General features: G+C 40.6%; 1 protein-coding gene across 6 annotated transcripts in view; it reads right to left on the reverse strand.

Annotated features, from left to right (window-relative positions):
- LOC106785415 (POU domain, class 6, transcription factor 2) overlaps positions 1-27,247 on the reverse strand; it is a 129,431-nt gene that overhangs the window by 23,698 nt on the left and 78,486 nt on the right. For 2 of the 6 annotated variants that reach the window (XM_014745846.1, XM_014745843.1), the window contains exons 2-3: positions 5,100-6,770; positions 4,585-4,716 (exon numbers count right to left, since the gene is read on the reverse strand). The exons of 1 other annotated variant lie outside the window; for it this stretch is intronic. In XM_014745846.1, coding sequence (XP_014601332.1) covers positions 4,585-4,716; positions 5,100-5,423 — 456 coding nt within the window. In that variant the 5' untranslated portion in view covers positions 5,424-6,770. Of the gene's footprint in view, positions 1-4,584; positions 4,717-5,099; positions 6,771-27,247 lie in introns of those variants that run through there. 3 more of the 6 variants (XM_014745845.1, XM_014745847.1, XM_014745844.1) reach the window with 3 other exon arrangements.

Raw genomic sequence — 27,247 nt, forward strand, 5'->3', positions numbered from 1 at the left:
GCTTTCCTCTCTACCTTTCTTTCTCGACTTTGTCTATCTTTTTTCTTTTTTTTTTTTTTATTCATCCCTCCATCGTCTTATTCTCTGCAATTCTATTTCCAGCAAAAATTTCTAACCCCCTACTCGTATCTCGAGTATATATTTAGAAAAAATCTTCTCTCTCTCTCTCTCTCTCTCTCTCTCTCTCTCTCAGTAACGTAAATATTAAACTAACTTTATCTGTTAAAAAATTAACGCAAGAATGAAATGATGTTCTACCATGTAATATGAAGAATTAAGTATAGTTATCGTAGATAATAGAAGCGAAAAGCAAATGATATATTTACATCTCCATTATAACGTAATTAAGTGTTCTCGTGATGAGATAATTAATATCGAATGTGACGTTGGAAACGTGTGATCTGTAGATGCGTACGTATAGTTTAATACATACGTGTAGAGATGATGCACGTAGAAAATCAACTTTCTCTATCTCGAGGACAATAGCATACGATTTGAAGATAAAGGAGATGATATTAGGTAGTAGGCGACCAAGGATTGAGGATATAGACTATAGCACGTCGTCGGTGTGACGTCATGCGGAACTACTCGAAAAGGTGGATAACGGTAGAGTAACGCCCGTATGTGGCGCGCTTCGTACTTCGATATACAACCGGATAAGTAATTAGTGGAAGCACGTGGTGCAGAGTCGATATAGCCAACTCCTATGCACGTTGTAGGTACGGGTAGTAGGTACCATTCTCTGCGTGCTTGTTTGCTTGCTTGCTTGCTTGCTTGCTTGCCTGCTTGCCTGCGTGCTCGCGTTCGCTTTTCCTGCGTGTGTCGGAAAAGGGTGGCCTACCTTCTCTCTTCCTACGACAATCGAATAGTCGAAGGGTGAAGAACGACGGATAAGTAAGAGTGCGAAAAGGATAGACTGACTAATACTGGTAACAAAACTAAATGAAAGAGAGAGATACGTATTACGAATTAGACAGAGTTCGAATGAACGACGAAGAATAAATGTAAGGAAAGAAAGAGATAGATGGATAGAGAGATATAGATATATATGTAGAGAAAAAGGGGAAGGAAGAGAAAGAAAGAGAGAGAGAGATAGAGAGAGAAAGACCCTACAATAATGACAGAAAATTGCGCGCTTCCAGCTTACACCACGCACAACGTCGAAACTTAATTCAATTCGATTGCGATACAGTTCAATAATTCGATTAATTAAAAAACACGACAGGGTCGCTCAGTATTAGTAAATGTTGGAGTCTTCAGATAGGAAAGAGATCTACGTAGAATATTATCGGTAGATAAAGATGCGAATAATAAGCAGAGTTAAATTCGTTCGAACGAGGCCAGTTATAGCGACGATTGGGAACCCCTGGCTAAGAGGCGCGGCATATCGATAGGGGAATTAGCTGATAGCTGAAACGTACCACTCGCATCATCTGTGATTACTTGATTATGAGTATCGAGTGAGCGATGTTTCTGAAATTCTACGGCCACCCGATTCTCTTCTTCTCCGAGTATACGTACGTATAAATGTGAACGTATATGCACATAGAGATATACGCGCGCGCGCACGTGTGTGCATGCATGTAAGTACATATACATAGATAGGTATACAGTACACATATAGGAGTTTACGCATATAGTCAATGGCATAAAATCGCGCGCGCGAGCGAACTCCGCTTATTGGCTCTGCTTTTGAATCTTCCGATACCCATCCCTTTCTCCTCTTCTCTTCATCCCTTTCGTGACCAGAACGACGTACCCTCCTCCACCCTATACCCTTTCTCTATCTCTCTCTCTCTCTCTCTCTCTATCCACCCTTCTCGAATCGAACGACCTCCTCCTACACACACCCTCGTCACGGTTCCGAGGATGCGAGGTACCACTTGACTCTTAAAAACCCTATTAACTGACGGTAATAGAGAAATCGTGCTTTCACAGACTGTTTCACCGTCAAGAGAACGAGGAAAGAGGAAGAGAGAAAGAGAGAGAGAGAGAGAGAGAGAGAGAGAGAGAGAGAGACAGAGAGAGAGAGAGTGAGAGAGAGAGAGAGAGGGAGAGAGATAGGCAGATAGGTAGATAGATAGATAGATAGGTAGGTAGAATAAAATGAACGAACATTTTTCTCGACGCCAACGTTTCTAATATCCCAATTCGGTTCTTGTTTTTGGCAGATCACTTAACAAGATTTCTTACGAAAGAAGAACGGATCTAATGAAAGGAAAAGATCGTGTAAGTGTACATATGCAGTGAGTCACGGAAGTATTCGTACCCCCATTGTCTATAAACATAAACATATATTTTAAGATTATTGTACTCATAAATTAATATACATTTTATTGCGAGAGAGAACGTTTTATTATAAGAGAAGAAAAATTTAACATAACTGATAAAAAATACGCCTCACAATCGTTTCAAAAACGTTTTAAGATTCAAGGGTTGATTAATCAAGTATTATTTACGCAAAATAATAATCGTATTTTTATTATATCTTACGTAGATGCAAAAGCTCTTTCGAGACGAATTTTCTTATCATTTATGTGAATTTATATTTCTCCAAGAATAAAATGTTTCTCCGTGTAATAAAATTTATATCAATTTAAATGTTTATTAAATCTAGAAATAGATTGCTCTATATGAGAATTTGAAAGCTTCGCATTACAAACAAATATCAATTATTTGAAATTTACAGCGAGGGCGGGTACGAATAATCCTGTGACTCACTGCACATAGGTGTAGGTATAATTTGATGGTGTTTTGTTGCGCACGCGAAATTCGATGCGGTAGGTGGACGTAGAAACGTTTCTTCGCGTGAGATTCGATCGTTCGTTGCATTAATTTTACCGTTAGAGGAAAAGGCGAGTTTGAGAAACCTGTTTTGAGTTTTTGCGATTAAGGGTTACCGTTTTATTGCCACGTAACGGAGCGCCGTTGATAGCGTCGACGTTACTGATATCGCTTGGTAATCGACCACTAATGAGTGTTAATGAGAATCATTGATTTTCATAGAAGATTCGTCATCGATTATAAATACTTTATTCCTATTTTAAAATCATATTTTTCAATGCAAATGTCGTGGGAACGATATTATTAAATCGTTTATCATTTAACAACGTATATAATTTTTTCTTAACATTCGCGGTTCAATGTTTCGTTTACAAACTTGCCTAGAGACGTATTCGAAATGATCGCAATGAACAGATCGTTTGTTTACGGATAAAGACGAGTGTCAGTTCTAAACGAATACCGAGAGAGAAAAGCAGACATGCCGAGATAATGAACGAGTTCAATAAAAATTGTAAGTAATTTCAATTTATATATTAGTACTTTCGATTAATTTATAATATATGTATATTTTTTGACTCACGATGAATTCGTTGTAACGAGTGAAATGAAAATATAAGAAAAAAAAAAAAAATAAAACATGAAACGGAACCTTTTTTTTCCCTCGCTCTCTCCCTCTCTCTCTTTCTCCCCATTTGGAAGATGTAAAATTTTAACAAAGAATAAGAAATGGGCGATAGTCTTTTGAAACGAGAGAAATCTCGAGGACGACGAGCTCCGAGGTATTCTCGAGCAGCATTCGACGATATTATAATCTCAGGCCGGTGTCATAATGATAATAACAACGCGTTAATTAAAGCCGCTGATTTATGCGCCTTTCATATTGTAATTGCTCACCGAACTCGAGTCGACTCGCGAAAAGAGAGAGAGAGAGAGAGAGAGAGAGAGAGAGAGAGAGAGAGAGAGAGAGAGAGAGAAAGAGAGACAGAGAGAGTAAGAGAGAGAAAGATGCAGATGAAGAGCGAGAGAAAAAGAGGGAAAGTAGAACCAACGGTTTCTGGCAATCTCTCGCTCGGGGTGCTGAGATAATACGAACGAATTAATGAGTCAAGCCGCAATTAATATGAAGCCGTTCGAGGCACGACCGTCGTACGATAATAAAAAACAAAAAAAAATGAAGAAAAAAAAAAAGACAAAAAAACGAAAAAGAAATAATAAAAAAAGAAAGAAGCTTACCTTACGCCCGTCATCGACAGCCTCGAAAGGAGATGAATCATTAAGCGAGGAATTAATATAAACGGTGGCTCGAATTATCCTGAACACAATGAATAATTCTACTTCTTTATAATTCGTACTGTTTGTTTCCCGCGACAACCAGAGCATATTATTTCGACGACTCTTTCCAAGAAAACTTTAGTGGAGAATTTTTTGTCCTTATCGAAATATAATAATAATAATAATAATAATAATTTGATTTAAACACCCGGGGAGTACAAATTAAGTTAAATTTAAACATTGTATCTTTCACGTGTATGTACAAATTCGTCGATCAAGTTTCGGAAGTTTCTTCTTTTATCCTAAGAGAAGTAACAATTACGTACGATTTAACGCGCGCTTTACTAAGAGAAAGAGGAGAAAAGCTCGAAACGAGATGGCAAGCGCAAATCGCTTATTTACACCGTGAACGGTGTAATACGCTCGCCCCGAGGCCATATTTAGTTTACCATCCCAGGGGTGTATAATGTCTTTTTAGGTACGTTAATTAACAGTATTCATTTTGCACAAAGGTTTCTAATTACGCACTGTACGGAGCCATGGACTTAGTACCGACGCAACCCTCTTCCCTCCTCTTTTGCCCTTCTCTCTCTCTCTCTTTCTTTCCTCGAAAATGTTATGTCCGGAGTAGAGTCGCACGATTCGCTGGCTGCGTGTCTTCTAAGGAAAATCAAAATTAAGGCATTCGAAAGGATAGTTCGTCAGTATGGATTTTGCAGATTTTGAGTGGGATGATATCGAAATGAAGAAAATGAGACGATAGAAAAGGAAACGGTAGTGAAAGGGTGACAAATATAAGGAGAGAGAAGGGAAACAAAGAAAATGAGAGGGAAAATATAAGAGAATCGATGCTTCATTGGTCGAGGACGAAATCAGAACGCTCGGTCGCGTTGCCTCGCCCCGCGTCGGGTCAATACTTGTCCGGTCGCCTCAGTTAGCAGTCGCATTAATTAATTATAATTAAGTTTTAGTTGACGCGGCGGCTTGGAGCAGCGAGGGGTAAGCAAGGCAGGTAGCTACGCGACTCGCATTTTGAGCATTACCGATATTATGCAGATTTCAACAGTCAGCAGCAGCCCTCTTCTCCTCTTCTCCTCTAAACTCGAATCCCTCTCTTTCGTCCTCCTCCTCCTCCTCGTCCTGACCCAGCCATGACTTCGTATTCCTCGTCTCTCATTTTCCCTTTTCTCTTCCTTGGCATCTTTCTCTCTCTCTCTCTTTCTCTCTCTCTCTCTCTCTCTCTCTCTCTCTCTCTCTCCATGTATATATATATATCTCTTTTTCTTTCCATTTAGAATACTCCTTCCGTTCGAAGAAACACGATCGTTACTCGTGTCAGGTGCTAAACGAATCGCAGAATAAATCATTTAATATTTTATGCCGCTTAAAAGCATTATTCCTATTCGATACTTTCTGTCTTACACGATTTTTCACATGGATATATAAAAACACATCTTTTAAAGAATATTCTTTTAATAGACAGATTTTCTCTTTCTTTTTGTTTACAGGACACTTAGATCGAAATATCTTTTTTCTTGTTCGTATCCGAAACAGGAAATTTAATAATTCACTCTCGACTTTTCTTATTGGATATAAATATTCGTACGAGGAAGGTACAATCATCCGATAGCTAACTATTTGGAAATATAACAACTCCTTGGACTAAACGTCAGACGTAGTACCGAGATTACGTGGCAACTGCACGTCGACGTAAGAAGCTGTTAATCTTCGGTAATAAACTGTATTTTCATTATAATACTGCATGAATATGCAACGGCGATAATGGCCTTAATATCCCGGCATGCATCTTCCTGTGCTTTACGAGCTGAGCCTCTTCTGCCTGAATTTGAGGTGCACTCACAGTGGATTTTCTTCTCAACCCTTTTACACACAGTCTTATGACTCCAAGAATTTCGGTAATTTGACTTTCCTTATTTTTTTTTTGTTTTTATTCAAATATATGGTATTTATATCGTACATATCGATGAATGATCGTACCAACGCTGTCCAGAATAATCGGATTTACTTTTCGGAATACTTTGTTATAACGACGGAAGCGTTGAACTTTTTACATCTCGCATTTTCTTTTTTTTCTTTTTATTTTAAATCTTTACGACGAAAAAACGGAGCTTCTTATTTTTACTCGACGTCGTCAACTTTGCCAATTTCCTGATACGTCTCTTTTCTTGAGATACGACGATAGAAACGCGATCTTTTTTTTTTTCATTGAAAGATGATTTCCCGTCTCTCTTTCTCTTTGTTATTTTTTGTTGTTGTTCTTCTTTTCTTTGTTTACCATCGTTTTCTTTCTTGATTTCTTTGTAAAATCAAACGAACGTGGAATTGAGGATCCATCGAGAATTCAAGCTTGTAATGGACACGATATATCTCCCATCGTTGTTAATGCGAGGTAACTTAATGTAAGCAGCGAGCGAAGGAATAATAGTGGCCCGGCCTACGGACATTCATTTGTCTTAGTTTATTGCCAACTGCGAGGAAACAAACACCGCTGGAATACGCAACGACGCGCCATTAACCTCTCGCTCGCGTTACCAAGCTGAGCTTAACGGGTGTCCTGTTCTTCCATTTCCCTCTTGCAGATTTTCCTGCCTTCTTCATCGCGGACCAACTTGGTGGTATAGTTTTACATCCTATCTACCTGACCGTTGTACCTTCTTTCTCCTAACGTTTCTCGACTAAGTGGACGACGGCACCTATTTTGGATACATGTACGTTTAATAATAATCGACTATGCGAACAGTTTTAATTATGAAGATTTTAAACATACGTTTTATACAATTGATACATCATGTTTTTCTATCTTTTTAATTGTTACAACTGTTGCACGTTTTACGAATTCACTAACATTTTAATTATCGTTTCCCATCATTTATTTCCAATATGAATAATGTAATATTTTGTTGCGATATAATATATTGTTTGTTCAAAAGGGTCTAATGCATATTCGTAAAATAAAAAAATTGGCAGAGCTACTACCTACGGGGTCCCCTTCGAAATAAACTTTTCTCTTATATTTAATATTCCGAAATTGTCACGCGTTTTAAATTACGAATTACCAATTAAATAAATTTTCCGTACCGGACAAAAAATCATTATCGGAAAAAAGAAAGTTTGTGTGTGTGTGTGTGTATAAAAAAATTGTCCCGCAGTTTAATCCCGAGAACAAATGAAAATAAATCCCTTTTAAAATCCGAAAGGACTGACGCGTTAAAATGTACTAGCTAGAGTGCACGGACATGTAGGAAAAAGCCATAGACAGAAACGTACGATCGAATTTGCCAGTACGCCAAAGACGAGAGAAACACGACGAATTCGAACGGGGTGATCGACTAGGTTGGGTGGCAAAGAGGCGGCAACAGGGAGGAAAACGAGGACGAGGAGGGATGGGGACGGAGGGGAAAGAAGAGGGTGAACGTCGCGTAATTAGCGGCCATCGTCGTCGCTCGCGTTGGAAAAACGTTGTTTTCTAGCGAAACAAATTAGACCGGCGCGTCACACAAGCGAATAAATTTAGGGAATGTTTTTGGGAGAGTAGCAGAGAACGAGAGAGAGAGAGGAAAGGAGACGAGTGGAGAGGAGAGAGGAGTATAGAGAGCGTGCTGTTCCTGTTTGTGTGTGTGTGTTGTATGCGAGGATGAAAGAGAAAAAGAATGACAGTGTGTGCTGAATGAAAAAAAAGAAAAAACAAGAAACAAAACAAAAAAAAGAAAGGGGGAGAGAAAGAGTGAGGAAAAAGAGGAAAAAAGAAAGTGTTTCTACCGTAGGATATAATGGGGCGCATTGCGCGGGAACATAATGAGATTTTACAGTGCAATTCACATAAAGCATTGGTAACGACAAAAGAACCGAGTTAGAATGAGAGAGAGAGAGAGAGAGAGAGAGAAAGAGAGAGAATGAGGTTGACGGCTATGAGAGAAGTATTAAAGCGAGGGGTAGTAGAATGCGATAAAAATGCGCGTTTCTAAACGCATTATTTCCGTTTCCCACTTTCGACGAAAACATTATCGTTTTTCATTAAATTCCAGTAGACCGATTGTACGTTAATCTCGTTAATTCTAAACATTTCGTGTATCGTCGCGAAAGAATAATTTTTTGTTCTATCTCTACTGAACCCGGTCGATCGATGTTTGTTCTAGCCAAAGAATAATCTCGACGCCCCCCCCCTCCCTGTTCGGTACTACGTAGAGACAGGATCCGGAACGTAGTGTCAAAGGACTAATAAGAAGATCGTGAAACGATCAAAGTGATCATCGCCGTCGATCTGCATCGATGCGTTCACCTTCCTGCTCTCGGTGACTTCCCCCTTCTCCCTCCGACTTTTCAGCCTACATCCAGTCCGAAACAAAAAGCACCCTCGCGCGAACCTCCCTGCCACCTCCGAGACCTCTCGCGCCCGACGAACAGGTGGCCAACTTCGGATCTCTTTTTTCCCGCCGAAACCATTTCCAGAGCTTCCCGGCTACGATGAATAACCCTTTGAACGGGTACCCCGTTCGCATGGACGACGGCGGTGCCGAGGAGAAGAGAGAGGAGGGGGTGGGTGGGTGTTAGAGGACGCAAGCCTCTCTCTCTCTCCCTCTCTCTGAAAGGGAAAGAGAGCGGGGAAAAAAAACGTGGCAGAGAAAAGAAAAAAAGAGAAAAAGAAGCAGGAAGAAAGCGGAGAGAAAGAGGGTGGGTGGGGAGGGGATCGTTAGGTAGGGCTTAAGAGGGGGATGGAAAAATTGGAGGGTGCGTTTCGTCGTAGCCTCCGTCGATAAATTTTGAATGCACCCGCCGGTCGAATTAGTATACCGACTGGGTAATGATCAAAAAAAATTATAAACAAAAGATTCCACGGATGGCGAGCCTTTTTCGTGGATCAACGAGGCAAGTGGACGTGGTGGCTACGGCGAAAAGCTTTGACGGTTGGACGGCGCTTGCCACGATGTTGGTGGTGTTATTGTCGCTGGTGTTGACGGTAGTAACTCCCTAACATGATTGGTGTCGGTGACGATGGTGTCGGATGTCTTTCTCTCTCTTTCGCTCTCATTCTCATTGACGCCGAAACCTACACCGGGGCCGCTATATTTAAAAATCGGCGCGTTCTCTTGGAAACTCACGCTACAAAGGGAAGGGACCAACACCGTTTATATCGAGTTTATTAAAATCGTGCTATCGCCGTTCTCGGTTAAAATACGTAGCCGACCGCGAACCTACGAACTCGATCAACACGTCCATGTGTATCTTCTTTCTCTTTCACTCTCACTCTCACTTTCTCTCTGTCGACCTGACGTTTATTTTATCTACGTCAAACAATATCCTCTTTACTTCTTTTTTATCTCCCTACCCTTTGTTCCCTTCTTTTCGATCATTCTTTACAAGTATCGGTAAGATAATCATCTTTTTTTACCTTTTTTATCAATATTATAATCCTATAATACCGAGGAGTGCTTATTCTTGTCACATTATTATTAATCTATTTTCGAGGACATTACTATTAGTATATTATATTTGTAATGAAGATAAATTTGATGATATAATAGAGATCCTCTTTTGAATTTGTTGTTAATCGTTAACGAGTCCTCGCGATATTATATTTGACAGGGAAATATTTGTACATCGCGCGTACGAGAATATTATATTGATAATTTTTCATTATCATATAATATACATTTTTTCAACAGTTACTTTCATATCAACATAGAAGAATAACGAAAACAGAAAACGTCATGGGGATCGAGGGAGAGAGAGAGAGAGAGAGAGAAAGTGTGTGTGTGTTTGTGTGTATGTGTGAGCCTGTATGAGATATCTTTTATTTTTATGTCGTGGATTCTGGCACACAGCACATTCGTCAATATCATTTATTATGAGGAAACAATGCGAGTCCCGACATATCACATGCCTGAAGCACCATAAAGGATTGAACCGGGCGCCCACGCGACTCGACACTTTCGAGCGGCTGCGCAATAATGGTAACGCTTTTTAATAATGCGCGCGCTACGAGAATTTGTAATCAAACCAGGTACACAGAAAGAGAGAAAGGGGGTGTAGGAAGAGATTCACTGCTAGGGAGAGAAGAGGATAGTGAGGGTAGAAGAGGGTGAACGGAAGGGGGCGGAGTTCAACGTGAAAAAGAGGAAACGAAAGAGAAAGAGAAAGAGAGAGAGAGAGAGAGAGAGAGAGAGAGAGAGAGAGAGAGAGAGAAAGATAAAAAAATAATACCTATCATATTGACAAAAGCTCGAATATAGCAAAGGCCATACATGTGTCACTTTTAAACGCGTGCGCGACTGTGCGTGCGCGCGCGAGCGCACATTGTCCGCGCATCGTCGCGTCGCGTTACGGAGATTCATTATTTTTAATTAAACAAAACAATAATACGCTTATTAATTGATTAATTACACCTCATACGTACATTACGCGTTTCTTTGTCGATATCGTCGTCATTTAATCCATGCGAATTTTTTTCAATTTTCTATCTAAAGTCGTCTAAATTTGATCACCGAATATCAAATCTTATCTCCTATTCGAAAAAGATGTTTATTTCAATCATTTTGATCGAATAGATTATTGTCGAATCAACGGACAGGAAAAAAATTTTCTATTAAAATGGGAGCTAATTTATCGCTGTTTCGATTTTATTTATAGCTTTTTCAATATTTTCTTTTTTCTTTTTTTCATTTTTATTTGGTTCGTCCCTCGGTACAATTCGATACGCAGAACCTCATTCCTGATAATTCCAATTTAATTTATTTTTGTGCAATGCATTATTGCCGTTATTTATTATTATTACTGTTGTCATTATTATTATTATTATTATTATTATTATTATTATTATTATTATTATTATTATTATTATTATTATTATTAGGTATAATTGTTATTGTTATTATTATTAGTTTTGTTATTATCATCGTCAACAATTTAAAGGCGCGAGTAACTAACTCGCGAGGAAATGATATTAATTACGAATAAGTTTGACTACGCGATCGTGATGCAAAGAAAAGGTCATGCCCATTAATTATGTTATCGCAATCCAACGTATCAGAAGTAGTAAAAAATAATACCTCGCAGATAAATTTGCCTTGATAGTATTTCAATGTAGCGAGTCGAATTGTTTGAAAAAAAAAAAAGAAAAAAGAAAAAGAAAAAGAGAGAGAGAGAGAAAAACGTTCGTTTGTACGTTTAAATGTTATTTAATTCAACGTTTAAGAAAAAATGCGTTGGAACTCATTTTCGACGTTCCCCAACAATGGATAATCGTAGGTAAAGCTAAAACGCGAAGTACATAAACTTCCTGATTTCAAAGGTGGAGATACAAAGCAGCGTACGATGTGGAAGTGGTGATGGTGTTGGTAGCCGTGGTAGTGGTGATGTGGTGGTGGTGGTAGTAAAGATAGAGGCGGGGGGCGATATAAAACACCTTTGTCTTGCAAAAACTCGCACCGCGGCTCGCTATTATATATCACGCGAGGGGCTCAGCCTCCGCAGGCATTGTTTCACTCTCGCATAATTACCGCGAGTCACGTTTTAAAGTTAAATTTCACCTAAATAAAGCTTAATGTTATTATCACGTGGGGTGTGCGCACGAGCGCAACCCGAGGTACCAGGTATACGTTATATGCACCAAGACGTTCCTGCCATTTTTACGAGCGTTGTTATAGTCTCAAATATTATTACCCTGTATCATCATTTTCTCGATACATAAATTAACCATGAAAGATAATTTTTCTTTCTTTCTTTCTTTCTTTCTTTCTTTATTTTTCGTGACAATCCATTACGTCGTTAATCTCATACGTTACGACTTATAACAACGAAAGGGATGTCGTATTATCGTCGAATATATAAATATAACGTATAATTCGCTAAATTATTTCAACATAATTTGGTTACATTCTCTCGTTAGTTCAGAAAGTCAACGAAAAAACAAACATATATATAAAAAAACAGAGAGAAAGAGAGAGAGAGAGGAAACAGATTAGATTAGACGATCTTGAACGGTTATGAATACTGGCGCAGACTAATTTCTTTATCGGCACGTGCGAGAAAAGGACATTAATACTTCGTAGCGTCAGCGATAACCATTCTCGATATCCATAATTATTATCAGTGGCGCACGTTGGGCATCGCTGGCAACCAGCGAGTAGAGTGCGCCGTGCCGTGACTCGTTTCCGATGAAATAAAATGACAACGTTCATTTGCAAATGCGCGAAAGTGCATTATTTTTATTGGGTTTGCTAGTAGCCGAATTGCCGGTGTGCAGTCTGCTCGTTTTCGCGCCTCTCTCGCTCTCTCTCTCTTTTTCTCTTTTTCCCTTTTTTACCCACACTCTTTTTTCATACGTGTGTATGTTATACATTCGAAGGTATAAGTGTGTATATCTATGTAATACATGCATTGGTAGAAGAGCAGCGAGTAGGTAGAATTGTGTGCCGATACGAAAAGAGAATGTATGCGTGTGCCAACGAGACTACGCGTCAACCTTCGTTGCATGAGCGACGAAAGTGGTGTATGGTCCACACAGCCAAAAAGGGTGGAGAGAGTAACTGTGACAGATTCACTGGGGGAATAACGGTATACCGATGGATTTTTTCTTCACTCCCTTTTTTCCCACTCTCTCTCTCTCTCTCTTTTTTTCTGTATATTCTGACACACCCACGCACACGATCACACACGTATAAAGGACATTCAAATCCATGAAAAATCGTATCGATCTTTGGCAATGATCCCGCATTTCGAACGGTCACCGTTGTCCTCCTGGGACATTCCAATCGCAAGAAATTCTTCTCTATTCGTCGATGAAACGAATTACAATGGAATGCTGATAGCAACTGTCACGTGTTTTGATCTAACCGAGATTGGTAGTAATGACAAATGATCGAAGCAAATTAGACAAAATAAAACTATGTTAATGGCATTAATTTAGACATTCTTAATGATGTATATATCGTATTACATGATTTACGAATATTTGATAGAGAGAGAGAAAGAGAGAGACAGAGAGAGAGAAAAAATTATTTCGAAAATTGTATATATCCTAAAATGATGTTCGTTATAAAAGAATGACGAATGGATTAATGGATTGCATATTCGTGTAATTGTGTGTGTGTGACGCGTAAATATAAAATATACTTTTAATTATTATTATCAAATTGTTTTCTCTCTCTCTCATAAGAAACTAGATAATCTATTCTTCGATATCTATCGTCGATGAATCCATCGATAATAATATCTTCGAGAGAATCAATATGCATTCGAAATGAAACTAAAGAGTAAAATTGGAAAAATCGTTATACCACTTGCAGGAGAAAACATAAATATACATAGAGGGATACACGTATAAACGGTTTGGCACATGCGCCACTTCTAGAGTTGAATTTCTCCAAATCCAATGGGCTGTTTTTTTTTTTCTCTTTTTATACGGATTACGACAGCAATGAGTAAGTCCCCTGTAGCAGTAGCCGCTCGGCGTGGAATGGGATAGCGCTAGATCGGATGAAGGGTGAAGAGGATGAAGAGGAAAAGAACGTTGAAAAAAGATGGTACGTGAGCGAAATCAGCGTAGCCACCACTTTTCTGCTCCTCTATGCAAATCGGCTAGCACGGGGTAACGCGTCGACGATTATATAGCTCACCCGACCTTCCTCCCTCCCACCCTGTTTCACCCCCTTTCACCTATCCTACATTTTCCTCCTTCTTCAGCACCCACCACGAAAGCCGAGCCGAGCCGAGCCGCTGTGGCGTGGCACGCGTGCATCGTCGGTCGCGGCAAAAAATAAAACGGGGAAGGAAAAAATGGCGTAAAGAAGATAAAAAGAGATGGACAGATAGAAAGAGTTAACGTTTGTGTTGGGGATGACGGTGGTGGTAATAGTAGTAGTAGTAGTAGTAATAGAAGGTATATACGTCGATGTGCCGAAGCGCAAAAAAAGTCACGAGCGGCGAACGCTGTAAAAATCCAGTGCCCGCCAATCGCGCGTATTGTGTCGGCCCTGTGGACAATAAATGACGGTGCTAGTCCCCACCGCTCGATCCATTCTCTCGCGAATCGCCCTGCATTGTTGGATTTTTCAAATTGTATTTTTAGTCGCAGTCCAGCAGGAAAAGCGGATGATGGGGGTGGATTGAGAGCAGGGGCTAAACCTTCTAAAGATATCCAATTCGTTCGATTGACTGACTGTTTCATCGTCGTCACTTTTTTTCCCAATTATTAATTATTCGTTCATCCACACCGATATAGGATATTTTAATGATTCCTATGTTGAATATATTTTATACGTGAAGTAATAATCAAAAATCGAAGAATTTATTTAGATAAATAAATGAAAAGTAACGACGACGATTAAAAGCAATTCTAAGGATTCTAACGGTCTTTACTGAAAGTGTATCACTTGTTTAGCTTGAATGACAATCAAAGGCTACAACGAGGATGGCTGTACCCTTCGTTCTCGATACAAGGAGTCGCGAGGTACAGCCGCTTGTCTGCACCGGGCATTCCTAGAACAGTAATCTTATTAAATTTACATATTAATCAACGGATTTTAATTATCCCCAACCCCCGCTGAGAAGAGAAGAGTGAGTGAGTGAGTGAGTTTAAGAGAAAGAGAAAGAGAGAGAGAGAGAGAGAATAAGTATGAGAGAGGGAGAGAGACTTAGAGAAGGAAAGGGAGACTCGGAGAACGGCGATAGAAGAGAGACGGTGTTCGTTCGGAGAGCGTGAGAGAGAAACGGACAGGCAGACAGAACGATAGAGAAGGAGAGATAGAGAAAGAGAATGAACAAGAGAGAGAGTCAGAGAGAGAAAGAGAGAGAGAGAGAGAGAGAGAGAGAGAGCTCCACCCTCGTGCGGCGGTGGCGGTAGCGGTGGCGGAGACCGAGCCAGCTCTCGTAATTTACATTAATCCAATAATTGCATGGAGGTTTCCTAATTAGAAATTCAAATGAGGTGGTGGCAGGCAGGCAGGCAGGCAGGCAGGCACTGCCAGGCAGGGCTACCAACTCAGCAGTAGCAGCAGCAGCACCACCGAGAGAACACCATTGCTACTGAGCAAAGTCCGCTAGCTAGCACATCGTGTGCCATCGTACGTCGACTGGCCTGGCCTAGCCTAACACACCAGTCGAGCTGGTAATGCTAGAATGCCCGTCAAAAGCGTTCCAGAATCCTGGAAATTCAGGAACGATCGAAGCCGCTGTTAAATTCGGACGTGTCCGACTATAGTCACAGACCTCGTTCGATTGTTCGAATTATCGTCAATAGGTTTTTTTCTTTTTTTTTTTTTATTTCATCGTCATTGTAATATAATGTATAGAAAGAAAATGTTGTTAATAATTATTTTCGGATTTGTTTTGTCGTAAAAATAAATACGAGTCTCTTTGAAATGTTAATCAAAGATTTACTTGAAATTCGTAGAATTTTGTATAGAAAATAAACGTATAAGATAATTTTTGCAAGTATTAGTTTTCGTAATATTAAAGAAGAAAAATTTCCTTAAAATGTAGAATTGTTTTTGAACGGGACATTTTAATGCGGGTCCAATAGAAAAATTGAAAAGCTTCGCGTTGAAAGATTCGCGAGTAACCGAGCGAGAGCAATTTCGACGCAATATGACGTTGTCCATTGGTACGTCCCGGTGCGTGTGGTCCTTTTGTTGTCCCCGGAGAGATCCCTCGGCAAACCTAACACGTCCCTAATATCGTCACAGGTCCGTCCCTCCGCCGTCATCCTGGATGTATCATAGCACATGCCCGAACCGTCCCCGATAGTCCCAACGTGGGCGATTAGCAAAATATCACTAGCACGATCACACCTGTGTATCAGTTACGTCGCGTCGTTTCCCAATGTAACCGGGAGTTTTCTCATAAACAAGTACCAAATGACGTGACCTAACGATTCCAATTAATCATCCTGAATCCCAAAGTCCTTCCTAACATCTCGGAAATGATATTTCTCCGAAAAAATATTTCACGAAGATCGTGCAAACATTTTTTAGATCTCCTTTAATCTTTTAAGTTTCACAATGACTGTTTGTTAGAACAAAAAATTAACATAAATATTACGTTTTACATAATTTATTCGAATAAAAATATGAAATATATTCTTTTATTAATAGAACACGAGAATATTTGTGTTTCAGATACATCGGTGTAATTGGAAGTTTTGCGTTATCTATATTAAAAAAATAACAATTGATGTAGAAAGTTAGAATATTTTGGGAAGATCTTTGTAGTGTCATCGAGGTGACGATCCTACGGTCCTATCGCAACGAGGTCAACTTAAGTCGCGTTGATAGAACTCCGTTTGCAATTATGATAATGGCGAGCGTAGTCGAGGCAGCACCTAACCCGGCTAACTCCGTACGCTAGTTCTGGTAGTTCTGATATCGTCTGTGTTTAAACAGCCAGGCGGTGCCGCGGCAACCGTCGTCGGCAACCAGGAAGAACAAGAGAAGGAGGTGGAGGTGGAGGTGGAGAAGGAGAAGGAGGAAGAGAAGAGTGGATAGATGGTAGGTAGGTTGGTAGGTGCGAGGGGTGGTTGGGGGGAGAGGGTAGACTAGGAAGAGAAGGCGGAGGAGAAGGAAGAGGGTCGGACGGCAAATCTACATAATATAACCAACTATTGTTCAAATAGACGGCGCTCCGCAGATTCAATTACCATTGTGATACAATTAATGTTGGGAATTTCATCAATTCGAGTACCGGGCACAGCTCTTACATATGCATAAGAGAATCGAACGTGGTACGGATTTCGCGAGCGAAGAAAGTCGATGACAAATATTGTACCACGAGAGGCTCATACCTTATTTTACCTCGTATTCGGTACAAGGCTTTGCTCTGCTTGTTAATCGCGTTCATGATTATGAACGAATCGGATTCGATGAATCTAGTAGACGGGATTTCAAAAAGGGAAGAAGAAAAAATTAGTCAAACTTAACTGTGCTCCGATGTAGAATAATCAAAGACTTTGTATTGAATTTGGAAGAAAAACTTGTCGTCGAGAAAGTATGTCAAAATACCGGGGAGGGGTTTCGAGGAAATAGGGTAAAAAGATGTTTGGTTGGTCGTTGATCAGAATCGACACTTCGGGTGAGATTAAATTCGAAGAGCGGTCGTTTTCAGTGGCGTTGTTACGAAAACGATAACGATGCGTAATTCAATTAGATTATTTTCACGGGAAACGTAGCCGTAATTTCATTGCACGCGGGTAACTGTTTGGGAGTCACGGTTTGGCATAGAGGAGGGCTCGCGGGTAGAGTGAAAGAGAGGAGGAGGAGGAGGAGGAGGAGGAGGAGGAGGAGTAGAGAGGAGTGGAAGAGGTGGATCGAGAGGGGACAAAAGGGGTGGCGGCACATCATTGCACGACGTTAATCGCTGATATCGGTGCCCGAATTAAGTGGTATATCGAGAGCTTTCAGAATTAATCGTAAATCGGGCCGCTGGAAAACAGACCGTCCGAATCACGAGGTTCATTGGGTTGGTTTTGGCCGAACTAGCGAAGCGACTCATTGAGAATCACTGGGTGCTCGCGTGCGGCTATCCATATAAATTCTAATTCCGCAATCAGCGGCATCCAAGATAGTTCTACGCCGATCCTAGCCACCGCTAATTCCAACTACCGACCCACACCCAAGCCTCCTTTCCCCCTGACCTTCTTATATTTGCTCCCGACAGTTCATAATAGCCATAATCAACGGTTATACCAATCCCACGATAATAATTACCAAAGCTGAAAGTTTCGGTCGGCCTGGTGCAAGGACGCGCGTTGCTTCGCTTCGGGATTAGCCGTCTCGTGCGGCTAATTCCTTTCATATATGATGATGCGTTCGTGCCTTTCCAAGCTTCTACGGTGATTAAATTTTGGCTTTGTCGCGGTTCCAAAATGAAGAATATTTCCTAATATCGGTCGTTAACGACATCCGATACCTATATTCCCCTTGCGTCTCTTTTATTTTCGACATTTTTTAAGTTATACTTCTTTTTCTTTTTTTCCGTTACATCTCTAACAAGCTTTCCTTCTTCTTCGACGCTTTCGCAAACGTCGTATTCGTATCTGTAATAACTTTGGCTGCGAAGTCGTTTGGAATTCATAAAGACGAACTCGAGACTTTATTACCACGACCCTTTTCGTAATAACCATTTTAACGATTTTAATTATATTTAATGTCGGAATTAAACGACCCAGTTTCTCGGTACGCGGACGTACATAGATGCATGCACACACATACATACATTATATACAATATGTATATATATATACATAAGTAACACACGTATATATTGATAGTACCGCGAAAATCGTCGGGGTCAAAAATATATTATTCGTCACGGTCGAAGGTATGACACGTTTTTGTCAAACGGGTCGAGAGATAAAAATCGAAAATCTTAAAAGTAGGAAAAACTGATAATCTCGCGAATTTCCGACAAGATAAATTTACTCGACTTTTTATTAAATACGTTTTATATTCTCAAATGAACTTTTATATTCATTTCAAAAGAATTTATATTTTCATTCCTTTTTCCCTTTTTTGTTTCTATCATCTTAACTTTATTTCAAACATGATCGCAAAGAAGAACTAGAGCGATCGATCTAATTTCAAATAAATTTCCGAGCACCCAGAGAGAGAGAGAGAGAGAGAGAGAGAGAGAGAGTGGACCCTGAATTATCGCAAACGGAGAAGGATGGTTCGATCGAAGTCGAAGAGCATGGTCGAACGAGAAGGAGAGAGAAGGAAAGAGAAAGATAGAGAGAATGAGAAAGGGCGAGGGAGGGACGGAGGGAGGAAGCAAGTTCGATAGGGGCGAGCACGAGATATAGGGCTTAGGGAGCAATTTTCGCTTCCTACCTCGGCACTCCTCGTCTCCTAGAATAATCGATCGTATAATTATCGTGATGTACCTGCTAATGCCGCGAAAATCAGCCCTCCCCGATTCAACTCCCTGCTCTCCTTCTCCTTTCCCGCCCTCATCGCAACCGTCCGCCGAGAGCTTCGCGCAGACGGCGGCAGGTTAAGCGTCGGTAGTAGTAGGAGCACATGGTAATTATATCAGGGACTAATGGATATAGTTAATTGCTAATTATGAGGCCTGCCGAATGATCGATAATACCATGAGGCATCGCGGCACTCGCAAACCCAACCCAACTCTATACTCCTGCGTCCTCCCTAACCACCACCACCACCACCACCACCTCCTCCTCCTCCTCCTCATCCTCTTCTCGATCGTTCGAAAGGATGAAGGAAAGGAAAGGAGAATAGGGGTATTACCAAGAGTGTCATTCTGGACACAAATTTAGCGCGTCGCGAAGCGTGTTACCTTCTCACTCGGATCGGATCTCTATCGGTATCTCGTACGGATCATTTAGAGAACCCGAAGCTTAACGAGCCGTTCATAGATTAGCAAAGATATTTTCAACGTTGAAAAGGGTCTTTTCATGAAGTTTCTTAGAGGGAGAAGAAGAAGAAGAAGAAGAAGAAGTCGAAAGAGGATTCGCTTTGGTTTGTCCTCCTAAGAGTCAGAGTGTGTCTAACTTCCGACACACGTAGCTTGTCGGAACGTCGTACTACGACGACGGAGAAGAAAATATGTCAAAGAGCCGAATAACGTTAGCCCGTCGTATACGAGGGGAGAGAGACTTTATTAGATCGTCCGTAATATAGTCTCTACTTCGTCGATGCAAAAGCCTCTGCTCTTTTGCTATAAGCCCAGTCGTCCGCCCGCCCGCCCGCCTGCCCACCCGTCCTCTCGACTCCAGCCCCTTTTCCACCGTTTCCCCCGCCGAAATCGACAAAGACAGGAACGAGTAAAAGAGAAGCTAACTGAGCTCTACGGTGCTACGAAATTCGTCCAAACGTTGGACGCTTTAAGACGACACGATGGAGAGAATGTCGAAAGATGTCGTTGATATCGTGGAGGTTGCCAAAAATCAAAGAGATGGAAATTACGTCCCTCTCGTCGTCGTTGCTGTCGTCGTCGTCGTCGTTCTCGTCGTCGTCGTCGTCGTCGTCGTTCTCGTCGGCCTTGTGGAACCTCGGCTGAGATTAACTAACGTGATTTTCGAATACCGTTGAAAGTCTTTGCCACGGCTTTATAGACGATTATCAAGGATGCCTTGAAATATATTCTCTACAAGTAGTATATTGTTGGATAAAGCAAATGAGTAGTTTGAGATAGTGTTAATGAATATAACAATGTATACTTTAAGAAACTAACGATGTCTTTATGTTACTTCTATAGATTAAAGAGAATAAGTAGAATTCCCGTATATTCGAAATATTGTTTAAACGTATATTGTTTAAACTTTGAATTAAGATTCGTTTGCGTTTACTCTGAGAATCGTACGAAGTAGCACGATATTAAATCTAAATTATTGTTTATTAAACGTTTATATTTAATTTTAAACTCGACTCGATATTTCATATTCTATAATAAAAAGTCATACATTTAACGATTCTAATAAGTTTAATCGATAGATAATATCTAACATACATAGGTAGCTAATATTCAACTCAGAGGAAGGATATCGATCGTTATTCCTTGGCTCATTCTCTCTCATTCGTTTCTTATAATAACGCAAGTATTCCCAGTAGAACGTAGGAGGAATAATCATCTTAAAAGAGAGAGAGAGAGAGAGAGAGAGAGAGAGAGAGAGAGAGAGAGAGAGAACCACCAACTGTTGTAGTATCGCCGGAACATCTAGAATTACGCTCATTAACACCACGGCATCTGCTAATGATTTTGCTTGGCTCCGGGATTGTATAACTCAAGGACTTGCGCGCAGAAATCAGTCGCGAAGAACGAGTCTTCTTGGAATAAACTCATTCCACGTATGGACTTACGCGTTCGTAAATTTGAAGCAGCGCATTCGTGACGCAAGACAATTCCTCGACAGTTATTGTCGCCGAGATATAATCGAATCGTTTTCGTCTCGATCGTGAATGATCGTAAAAAGATCGATTATAAGAACTCATTGAAAATGTCTATTCTTATATAATCTATGACAATTACTTATTCTCTTTCTTTCTTTTTTTTTTTCTTCTTCTTCTTCTTTCTTAAGTTAAATTTTTTCCTCCTTCCTTACGATACGCTCGACGATTTTTATCTTGAAAATAATTTTCATTAAACTAAGGCCATCTTAGAATATCGGTATGATGTATACATACTTTGATACAACTCTCATGTTGTTACGCGCTAAGAGGTTCGTCGACGAGATTGACCGGATTTACAAGCGCAATAATAATTTATTCCCCCCTTCTGACATAGGAGCAAGTGGATCTCTTAAAGTACGTCGAGTGCTCGCACTGATGACTTCTGAGAAGTTGTCTTTCACGGCGTGTGGACCTACGACTTGCCAAGGAAAGCGACGATCTCTCGCACAATCATCCTAACGATCTCGAACGTCTCGGAGAAATAAACCAAGAAGAGAACGCGTACGGTTAATGAAAACAAATAACTTTTGTCTAAAATAATCGTTTCCGAGATATATCTACTGCGCTGAAATCACAACTAATCTTAATCGTGATTCGAAAACATTTAACAAAAACAAATCTAATCGATCTTTCCTAGGGATGGGCTAACGTTAAAAAGAAATATAAAGGTAAAAGAAAAAGAAATAGGGGACCAAAAAAAGGAAACACTCGGATACACATATACACAAAGAAAGAGAAAGAGAGAGTAGAAGAAGCTGAAGAAAATAGGAAAAAAGAGCAAGCAAGCGGCTTGACACTTCGTGCAGGACCGCGGCCACGGTCGGTTTAATTAAGTTGCACGAGCTGCCTGGCAGAAGTTTCGTCGAGTTTGTTTCGAGGTGGTGGTGATGTCGGTAGTCGTGCTAGTAGTAACGTCAGCTATGCTGGTGGTATTAGTGTTACTGGAGGGATGGTAGTAGTGGGGACGGTGGGTGTACAACGACACAAATAAATTTTCCCGGAATGGCATTGTCTTTGAGGTCGACACATTTGCGGAATAATACTCGATAACTCGGGGGGTCGAGGAGAAGTTATATTAGGACGGCTTAATTAACCCCCTACCAGGATCCTCTCCCCGCCAATTCTATCTTCCTTCTCCTCTTTCCGCAACCCTCTCCTCGCCCTATCTATCTGTCTCTATCTATCTCTACTTCTCCTCCTTCTCACCTTCTTCCTCTTTCTCTCTCTCTCTCTCTCTGTCTCTCTCTCTCTCACCCTTCGCCTTCGCGACCTCTGCCTCGTTCGCGTAACCGAGCTGCGCTCGACCCTCTTCCATTGAGGTTATAGATATCTGCTGCGACTCATTATGGATTCCTTATTACTGGAATAGATTAACGGATTAAATCTTAGTCAACGACACGAAGAGAAGATTTTGAGGGTGTTGGTAGATGGTATTGGTAGTGGGAACCCCGTTCTTCTCGTTCTCTTCGACGCCTCTCCATTGTCGTCACCTTTCTGCGACTACCTAAGGCGGGTCAATAATCGTTTCGTTAAGAATTCCATTATTTCATCAACGAAGAAATGACTGTTTCTACGAGAGTATAGCTTTTTTTTCTTCCTCTTCCTCCTCCTCTTCTTCTTCTTCTTCTTCTTCTTCTTTTTCTTCTTCTTCTTCTTCTTATTTTTCTTTTTTAACGTTGATGTTCCATTAATGTTCTTTTATTCAAAACTACTTGCGTCAAATTAATTTAATTAATGGCAGAGATATGCATTTCATTTGAAAAGAAGGAAAATAAGAAAATCCATTTGGCGTTGGACTACTATTCTATGTGATCCATATAAATCGATATTCCTACTCTCTCTTACTCTCTCTTTCTCACTTCCTCTCATTCTCTTTCGATTCGAATGTAATCTCTTTTGACCCGGTAAAGTCCAATCGCCAACGGAACACTATTTATTCTCGAAGTTTCGAAGGCTTGGGCCGTAGGTTGAGCCGAAAGCAGCTCACTTCAAGGGTAATTACGAGCATTCGCCGTCCTTCTCGTTCGCGCTGGCGCAACTCAGCTCGTCCCCTCTCCGTTTCTTCGTTCGAGTAAAGTATACCGGCGTCTCGCTCGCACTCACCGATTCTATCGGGCATAATTACCTTTCGCTGTCCCTCTCGGATAATCATTGTAACACCTAAGCACCCTACCTAACCTACCAGCCGGAGAGAGCAGCCTAGCCAGCGTTTCCAAGCGTTATTCCGACCATCGATCGACCGTTTCTAACGACGATTTCCGTGCTACGACGTGGTCATTGCCGTACGAGACGATCGTTTTCGTTAACGATTACAGTCTCGCAAGAGAGGGGAAACTCTCTCGGATTATCGCCTCGTCTTTCTGCACCTAAATACATACGTACATACGTGCTGTTTCATCCGATAAAAATAACTTATTGCTCAAACACACAGACTCCCATTTCATTAGAGAAATATGAAAATATATTCTTTAGAATCGATTAGAGTTTTTTCATTATAATATAAACAATCTTTACTTTTTAGGGAAAGCACGAGAATACATTTATATTTTACTAAGATTACATTCTAGTTTCGTATTATATATATATGTAGGTAGGTAGATATATACGATGGTTATGAAATCTCTTTTCAAAGAACACCATAAAGGCAAAACATTTTTGCAAGAATTATTCCGATGATCTTTATCGTCTTTGGGTTAATGAATAATACAAGAGAATTTCCTAGAATCTAATGGAAATAGTTTGATAAATGAAATTTCTCTGTTAACGAACATCTGACTTGTCAATCAAATCACGTACAACATATGCGATCTTATCGAGTCGTACCGAATCGTCCTATTTTGTAAAACTCCTTAAAAGGATTTATCCATAGGAGTGTTCTCGTCGATCGTAGAACGATCATATCGATAGGTATATCTATCGAAACTATGCTTTTCCATATTCTATGTCTGTGTTGACCTAGTGGCTGGTAGCAATACTACGATAAACATTCGCGGTGTTCCGAGTATCGATGACTTTTCGTCTCGATCCTGAATTCGTGGACCATACGTGGGATCCAAGTTTTATCGATCTCGACTGTTTCATCTCTCTTTCTCTCTCTCTCTCTCTCACACTCCCTGTTTCAATAGACGATACATACAGAGCAGGAGAGGCACGTGCGCGCGAGCGCGCGTCGCATTAAATCATTGAAATTTATGCAACAGCGCTAGCTATGGTGGTGGTGGTGGATGTTGAGGTAGAGTTGGAGGTAGAGTTGGAGGTGGAGGCGGAGGTAGAGGTTGGAGGTGGCGGTGGTACTACGCGCCCAGTATCTTTCACTTTTCATTATGGGATCATTTGTCATGCGGCGTAGATCCCTTATCACTCGGCGATCATAAACAACCAGGCATAAATTTCAACTTTCGCGCATAACCTGACGGCGAGGCATCGACCGGCGCCATGAAATTTATTACTTTCAAAACGACGAGTGTACACGTTTAACCTATGACAAACTTCTCCGCTTCTGTGCCGCTATACACCATACTAGCCGGTTGACCAGCCGGTGCTCGACGATGATAATCATCTCTCGTTGCGATTCGGCTCGTGCGTTACATCGTTTTACCGCTTCCATCCTATCGCTCGTTCATCGTTCAACGCTATCGACGCGAAACTTTCAATGTTTTCGGACAAGATGGATAGATCTTTCTAATATCTTTTCTCTCCGAAGTCTCCAACTCTTGTCATTATTTTTCATATCGTTGCCAATCAAAAGATTCTACAATACGTTCTTAAAAAAGAGAAAATATTATTTTTAAATATATAATGTATTATTTTTTAAGTAACAATAATAACAAACAAATATAGATTTACTAATTTTCTAGATTATCATTCAACGATCGATTCATAAATCACGTTTTAAAGATAAGCTAAAGGAGAAAAGATGAAAAGAGATCAAAAGCGATAATAAAAACGAAAATATTCGGGGTTGTTTTAAAAAAAAAACTCGCCCAAGACGAATCACGCGTTCGTTCACCCCAAAAGAGAAGTTAGTATAAGTGAGGCAGAAGGAAAGAAGGAAGGAAGGAAGGAAGGAAGGAAGGAAGAGAAGGAGGAAAAGGAGGAGGAGGAGGAGAAGGAGAAGGAGGGTGCTGACTGTGGGTTGGGTCGTGCATAATTATGTACCTATGCTTTATGCGAGCAACGACGTTGTAACGAACGTGTTCTGCTCGGCCAGTGCAGCAAACTCGCAAGAGTACTGGCGCGAGCGCTTTCAGACACTGTAAATGAAAGTTGAGAAAGTGTGGTGTATGTGCGTGCGAGAGACAGACATAGAAAGAGAGAGAGAGAGAGGTGCGTCATCGCAGTGCGCGTTAATTAAAGCTCATTGTAATAAAGAGCACTTTTTATTCATTTTTGCCTTGCTCAACGGGTCGGCCTCGTGCGCTCGCTCGCTCGCGCGCGCGAGATATTTTTATGTTTAATTATATTATGTTTTACGAGTTCCCCGGACTATCTTGCCACGAAAACTTTTCTCTCTTTCTATCCGTCATGTCTCGTTCTTCCTTCTCACTTAATTCTTTATATTTTTCTCTTTGCTAACCAGACAGCTTTTAAAAACTTTAATTGTGCGAGCCGTTTCGCGGTTTATCCGCTAATAAACAGCACTCTTCTGAGACACCTCTTAATCGAAGAAAATTCATTGCCAAACAATATATATATATATATATATATATATATATATATATGTGTATATGTATATAGATATATATTTATATATAGATATAAAACACACGTATTTATGAGTACGTATATACACGTATCTATAATAGGTATATATTATCGTATCTTACTCTCTTAACGAGAAGTCATTTCGTTCGTCTAATGATCAACTTACAGGTATTCTTAACGACGCATGTTTCATTTTCTGCTCTCGTTACAGTACTATCTTCTTTGGATATCGCGAGAAGGAATTACTCGGAGGCTTAACGATTAAATAACTCATTATTACTTATCGGTGTACTTGGAAGAAATATTTGATTCTCTCTTATAAGAAATATCCTTTATAATATATTCCATAGGAAACGCGGATGGTTTATCAATTTGATCATTTACATTTGGTTATTATTATTTATCCAAAGTTTCATTAGATCTAATCATAATATAGTATATAACCGGGATAAAATGTAAAAGTCTCGGTTAAGATTGTCCCCCAAGTTTCTCTCCCCTTGGTATCTAACATACCAAGAGATATCAATTAACACTACGTCCCGTGGAATTAATCTTGGGAATTAATATCGCGACGTTGCCAATTAATTTTCGTTAATTTCGAATCAGCAGTTTCCCGAAGCAGGAGGCAGCATAACGCATAGTAGTTAGTGGCAGTAGTAGTAGCAACGGCATCAGCCACTGGCAGAGCAGTAACGGTGGTAGCAGCAGAAGCAGCAGCAGCAGCAATAGCAACGCTTGAGAACCGGCCGCCTAACACACAAATCCCTATCACGGTGAATCGAGGCGTCGCTAGAGGTGGAGGAGGAGGAGGAGGAGAAGATGGAGAGTAAACGGGGTAGGCTGGGGGATTGTAGAGGGGGAGTTAGTGGGGGAGTTAGATGCGAACGGGGAAAGGACGGAGAAACGCAGGAGGCACGAGCTGTGTAGACACTTCTCGGAAAGTTTCATGGGTAAGCGGATGGTATGGGCGCATCGGCCGCTCGCTTCTTGTATCCGGCCAGCGAGAGCGTGCATTTATCCAAACACACACATTTAATTATGCCTTAGCGCGCATCCTCCTACCGAGTTGTATTACCACGTAACGGGGCCTGTCTGAAGATAGTATGTGGTGGTAGTGATGGTAGATCTGCTAGTGGTAGATCTGGTGGGAGAGAGGAAAAGCACCCGGATACGTGGTGCTCGCGCTTAATTCTCACCCCGGAGCCGTGACGGAACGACTAGCGTTGCTTAAATTAAAACCGGATAATAAAAGCGCCAGCGAGACCATCCCTTTCGTGTTCTCTCTTTCTCTCTCTCTCTCTCTCTTTCTCTCTCTCTCACTCATTCTCTCGCTCTTGTACTCATACTCGAGACTCTACTCATTTTCTTTCTATCTTTTTCTTTCTCTATTTCTTCATATATATATGTATAGGAATTTATGCATATATATGTATATGTATATATCTTTCTATCTTGTTCCTACAACTACCTTTCGAAAACGACTAAAGTAACGAAAAGCGGAACGTGTGAATTCGTCGCCGAGAAGATTAAGCGCGTAAAAGGGTCGCCGGTATAAGCGGTACTGA

Source organism: Polistes canadensis, unplaced genomic scaffold (assembly GCF_001313835.1).
Source record: "Polistes canadensis isolate GaletaPanama2010 unplaced genomic scaffold, ASM131383v1 scaffold_50, whole genome shotgun sequence".
NCBI classification, from domain to species: domain Eukaryota; kingdom Metazoa; phylum Arthropoda; class Insecta; order Hymenoptera; family Vespidae; genus Polistes; species Polistes canadensis.